This window comes from Akebia trifoliata, chromosome 11, assembly GCF_017979445.1.
Source record: "Akebia trifoliata isolate Shusen 1 chromosome 11, ASM1797944v1, whole genome shotgun sequence".
Taxonomy (NCBI): Eukaryota; Viridiplantae; Streptophyta; class Magnoliopsida; order Ranunculales; family Lardizabalaceae; genus Akebia; species Akebia trifoliata.
In genome coordinates, this window is record NC_141385.1 from 31,754,772 (window position 1) to 31,761,063 (window position 6,292).

Below are 6,292 nucleotides of genomic sequence, written 5' to 3' on the forward strand. Positions count from 1 at the left end.
TAAAAATTAGGAAAATCCAAATACTGTTAATACCAGAGCAATAGAAGAAGAAAAATATCGCAATCAGAAAGCCAAAAAGACCCTATTATAGAGGAGAAAAGTTGGAAAAGACACATTAGAAGACGAAACCTTAGATGTAAAACTAGGGTGAAACCCTAAGTATAACAGAAAATTAAGAAAAATCATAATTTGCCTACAGTAACGAGCTTTTGAGTTCTTAATGGGATGAGAGAGAGAGAGAGAATCCCCAACCTTGGCAGAAGCCATTAATGAAGCGCGGCCCTCTCTGCGACGCCCAGAGAGAGAGAGAAAGAGAGGTAGGGAAGGCAGATTACGCACGGCAGCTCTTCAGCTTTTAAAGAATAAAGTGCGGTGGAGGTATAACCAGCCCCGCCATAATATACAACTAGTGTTTGCCGGTGTCACAGACATTCTCTTTGGGGGTAAGAGAAAATATAATAAAATTTGAAGGGTATTATTAAAAAAAGATAAATTAAAAAAGAGAATAAAATGGGAGGGTTAGTAAAAAAATAGGAGAGGAAAAATAATAAATTTGAAGTGCAATCAGGAAAAGCTAATTGCAATGTGGACTCCACCCTAAAAGTGAAGGTGAAGGGGACATTTATCCCACATAATTATAGCTAAAGTGGAACTTATAATTGTATTTATAATGAGTTCGAATCTCATACAACTAGGGTGGAGGATTGAAGCCCTCCTCCCACACCCCAATACATGCTATGTAAGCCACAATCCAAGGAATTAGCATCTAAAAAATTTCTTGGATCACGACTTAGGTGGCATGTATTGGAGTGTGGAAGGAGGGCTTCGATCCTTCACCTTCAGTGCATAAGATCCGCACTCATTTATTATATAGACTAGATTTTATCTATGTCATATTTGTGATTAGAGGAGATAAAATAAAATTAAAAGGGGTATTATTAGAAAGAGTTATTATTAAGGGAATGAAAAATAATAAATTTTGAGAGGTATTATTAAAAATTGGATAAAGGGGTAAAAGAAGATTCTCTTTAGGTTAAAGGGAAGAGGAAAGATGATAAAATTAAAAGGGATATTTTTGAAAAATTAGGTAAAGGAGGAAATATAGTAAATTTGGAGGAATAAAATCGGAAAAAAAAAGGGAGGATTGGACCCCACTCCATGTAGTTGAATGAGACATTCATCCACTACAAATTGGAGGAATAAATGATCATTAAATCTCCTAATTGAGATCGTTCTTTTTTCCAATGATTTGGCCTTCCTTGATGACTCATCAATCAATATACAATCTGACTTAAACCCCTTTCTTTTAAAACTAATTACCATACAATATCATTAATAATTAATTTAACATTAGAGTGCTTATTTTATCCCTTTAGTTTAACTTAAATACTTGTAATACCATAAACCTTTAAATTCTGAAAATCTTCCCAAGACACTTCTCAATAATTTAAATCATACTAAGTTCGATTATAAAATTAGTTGGATAAAATTGGATCTCAACACTATGATCCGCTTAATTTAAATTTTTTATTTTAATTGTTTTTAACAGGTCAACTCACCTAATTTTTTTTTTTTTTTATTCGACATTCGAAGCACACAATGTAGTCGATCACAATCTGCATACCTCTCAAAAAGAATAAATTATCTTGGTTACTTTGTTAAAATTACAAAAAAGAAATAAAAAAAATTCCTTCTAACTTGCAATATAATTGTAGACACCCCAATTTGAACGGGCCCATATTCGAAAGGGCCCAAAAATAACAATGTTTCAATAAAATTGGCCAACGCGCCTTGATGGCCCGAATCATCGAAACATGACATCTTCGCCAGAATCAAAGCCTCTAACACCCCGCAATGGGTTAGTAGGTCCACTAAAAGGATTCGGCATTCTCCCATTTACCCCGTCCCATTCAAAATATCGATTTTCCAAATAAATGGACCAACGGGCCTCAAAGACCCGAATCACTAAAAAGTGACAATTTCATTGAACTAAGGCCCCCAAGACCACCCAATGGTCTAAGGGACCCGCCAAAGGGATCGGACCCATCCCATGATGACCCAACCTTCACTGCTCCACGCTTACATCCAAAAAATCGATAAAACCCTTCAACGGGCCTAAAAAGCCCGATTTGCCAACACGTGGCATTTCTAATCAAATCAATGAGTTCAAAAATAACAAAAAAAATCAATAAAAAAAAAAAATGAGACTTGGGACACCTACCACCTCCTTTACTTCACCGCTCCATCTCCGAATCCGAAAAAACCTAAGCCCACCTATGGCCCATGAACCCTCAATTCTCCAAAAATCAATTTCTCATCTTAACCCTAACCTAAACCTAATCCCACACCACCTAAAAACCTGAAACCTACCCACCCTCAAAAATCCAACCCAAAATGACCTCAACCCAATCCAAAAAACCCCTAACCCTTCCTAAAACCCAAGCCCAATGCCCCTAAGCCCAAATCCATATCCAATTCATGTCTAACCCACAACCTTAACCCATAAACCATAACCCACATCAACCAATCACTCTTTTACCATCAAAAGGTGACACATGTCATCATCCTCTCTCACCTCCCTCATCAAATCAACCACCCATCACTTTTCTCCAAAAAATTAACTACCCACATCACCTTTTCTCTCAAATCAACACATCAACCCACACCCTCCCCTAACCTACCCTCATTACTCCCTATAAACCTCCATTATCTCAAATCAAACACCATCAACCCAGCTCCCCTAACCTACTCTCATAACTCCCTAACCCCTATTCTCTCAAATCAAACACATCAACCCATACCTCCCCCTAACCTATCATCATTATACCTTCCCCTAATCTACCATCATCATTTCCTATAAACCCATCTCTACAACCTAAACCTACACCCATTCTCTTAAATCAAACACTCAACCTCTCCCATCAATTAAATCTAAACTCCTAACATCCACACATCATGCCACATGTCATCATCTCTTTCAACCTCCCAACCACTCTCTTACACCCTCCATTCTCTTAAAATCAAACACCACTCAATCAACCAAACACCCTCTTAAACACCCATCATCTCACCTCACCAAACACTCAACCCAAATGGTTTGGGTAAGATCCAAACCATTTGGATCTAAACACTACCCATTTCCACTCATTACACAATTACCCCCACTTCCATTTTAAATTTCATACCCTTCACCTCTAAAACCAATGCCATTAGCCATTCTCCTAACTCTTCACCCCATTATACCCCTAAACATCCTCCAAACAACTATAAATACCCCTTCCCTCCTCCCAAAAATGGTTACATCAAGTCTCACAAGAAAAATATTTTCTCTACTCCTCTCTATCACTCTCTTATACTATCTTCTAAAAAAGGAAATTCCATTCTCATATTACACTAAGGGTTTAATAAGCATAGAAGAAGAAGGAAGGAAAGAAAAGAAAGGAGAACCTTGAAGCTACAAGGTGGGTCTTAAACCCCCCCTCTCTCTCTCTACCTTCTACTATTCCCTCTTCTAACACCCCCTTCTTCTATTTTATTTTACCCTTTTTGATGATTGGACCCCAAGGCTAAGGTTCATAAGGGTCATTTCCATTAATGAAATGACCCTATGATCAAGCCAAAATTAAATCCCTACTTAGGAAACAAATGCTCTCACGTGGTACAATTTTCACTTTCTTTTAAAAATCAAAGTAGCCGAGTTGTGTAGAGGTTATCGCCACGTGGCGGGGAGAAAATGGTGCCTAACACCTTCCCTTTTCTCCAATCGAGTCGCTTACCCAAATCTCAAGGTTTGACCACCCCTTTATCCATTGTGAGTCACTAAAATGTCAAAAATACCATTTTTTTGAAAAATGTACCTCGGGTGACCATTCACACTTACTTCCAACTTGAATGGTGGCGACTCCAATCTTTAGTAGTTGTGGCCGTCGTAATGACGAAAACCACGTAGCTACAGCTAGCGACTCCACTAGGGACTTTGGTTCATCCCTCGTGACAACTCGGTTGTTTAAAAAAAAAAAAAAAAAACAGATTTTATTTTTATTATTCACTAACATTATTTGTTAGTTGCTTATGTGTTAGTTGTTTTCTTTGCTTGATCAAGATTGTAATATCTATTTACTTTCGTTCATTTTGTTACATATTTGTAAGAGGGTCGATGAAAAGAAATGAAAAAAGAATGCACATATGCACTTGCGAGCATAGCCTCACTTCCAAGCCACCCTACCCCCCATGTACATAGCCCCGATGCTTAGTAGTTCTACGGCTTAAGATCGTTATTTCAAGTGTCGGGGACGAACACATCAAACCCGATCACCAACCAACGACGTGTGTATTTCGGTATGCATCGAGGTTTGAAGATCGGGTAGCCGTGAAGCCACCTATTAAACTCATGCATATGCCCGACTAGATGAGCTAGGACACAAAATTGTAATGTTACATCGACCCCCAAGGCAAAGTTGCACGTGTTTGATGTATTCAGGCCTCGAAGCCCAAGTTGTAAGCCCAAAGTGGCACACGTAGACCATAGGATTTATCTTTGTTTCTTTCTCATCTCCCCTTAGGTAAAGGGGAGGGAATGCTTGTTGCATCATGTTCAAAAAAGAAAAGAAAAACAGTGAGCAAGGGACTTAAAACAGGGGGACATGGAAAAACAGGGGCAAAAAGAAACAGTTCTGTGAAATTCCAAAAACTGGATTTCATTCTGGTCCGTGCCCATGACACGGATAGACTAAAATGTGTGTCATCCGTGTTGGGAACACGGTTGAAACAGAAAATGTCTCATCCGTGCCCAAGACACGGATAACAAAAGATAAATTACATCCGTGCCATTGACACGGACCAGAGTGAACTCAACGCTACTGAATGAACTCGACAGTCCATTTTTGAAGGGGCCCACTCACTATTGATCAAACGGTGACGGCACCCTTAAGAAAATCCTAAGTTTCGGGACAAATTGAGTAGAATGGATTTTGACAATCAATGTTTTCAAAAGCAAGAAAAAATAAAAAAAAAATAGATAAACAAAAGAAATATAGAAATATAAAAATAAATAAATAAAAAATAAAAAAGAATGGAGGAGTTTGCGGGTTTGCCAACTCGAAACAATTTTGTGAGTCGGGTCCCCACTTGTACCCATCTAAACCAGATCCAACCCAACTGGGTCCACGACCCAGATCCATTTCAAGCTGGGTCCACGACCCAGATCCATTCAAACTGGGTTACGACCCAGATCCAACCCAACTGGGTCCACGACCCAGATCCATTCAAACTGGGTTCACAACCCAGATCCGTTCAACTGGGTCCACGACCCAGATCCAACCCAACTGGGTCCACGACCCAGATCCATTTCAAACTGGGTTCACAACCCAGATCCGTTCAACTGGGTCCACGACCCAGATCTGTTCAACCGGGTCCCCGACCCAAATCCATTTCAAACTGGTTCCACAACCCAGATCCATTCAAACTGGGTTCACAACCCAGATCCGTTCAACCGGGTCCCCGACCCAAATCCATTTCAAACTGGGTTTACGACCTAGATCCGTTTTCAAACTGGGTTTACAACCCAGATCCATTTACAACCCAGATCCATTTCAAACTGGGTCTTCGACCCAGATCCATATCCATACCAACTGGGTCCAAGACCCAGATCCAAATCCTTTTCAATTAGGACTACAACCTAGATCCGTTTTGACTAGGCCTAAGACCCGGATCTAGATCCAATTTCGAACCAAGTTCGCGATCTAGCAAAGATAACAACTAATCAATCAAATCCAAGGGAATTCAATCTCTTTCAAAAAAAAAAAAACCAGATTTCAAAAGGCACCAATTGCAATTATTGATCAAAGTCGGTGCCTAGAAAGATCTTACCCTGTTGATACGAGGGGGATAGACTACATCTATTTAAGGAACAAGGTGATTTAAGAGTGCCATTGTGCGCCGCCTCTTCCTTGGAGATCTGCCTGGCCGGCGGTGATTTCAGATAACTGAATTGGAGGCTACCAAAAACATGGGTTGTTCCAACTCGATTAATCTCATAAATTACTTTTCAAAATAGTTTCCCGACTCCGTGTCGATGCCAGCTCTGCGCTGATGAAATTATTTTCTCAAAACATTTTCCCGACTCCGTGTCGATGCCAGCTCCAGGCTGATGAAGTTACTTTTTCGAAATGCTTTTCCGACTCCGTGTCGATGCCAGCTCCGTGCTGATGACAACTCCGTGTTGACGCCGACTCCGTGTCGATGCCAGCTCCGTGCTGAGATAATTTCATTTTTAAAAAGAAAAAATATTTTC

General features: G+C 39.8%; 1 protein-coding gene across 2 annotated transcripts in view; it reads right to left on the reverse strand.

The window, feature by feature from the left end:
- LOC147391290 (ranBP2-type zinc finger protein At1g67325-like) overlaps nucleotides 1–435 on the reverse strand; it is a 30,263-nt gene extending 29,828 nt beyond the window's left edge. The window contains exon 1 of one of the 2 annotated variants that reach the window (XM_086457279.1): nucleotides 253–435. In XM_086457279.1, coding sequence (XP_086313405.1) covers nucleotides 253–267 — 15 coding nt within the window. In that variant the 5' untranslated portion in view covers nucleotides 268–435. The remainder of the gene's footprint in view (nucleotides 1–252) is intronic. The other variant, XM_086457278.1, reaches the window with a different exon arrangement.
- Between the last annotated feature and the right edge of the window lie 5,857 nt (nucleotides 436–6,292).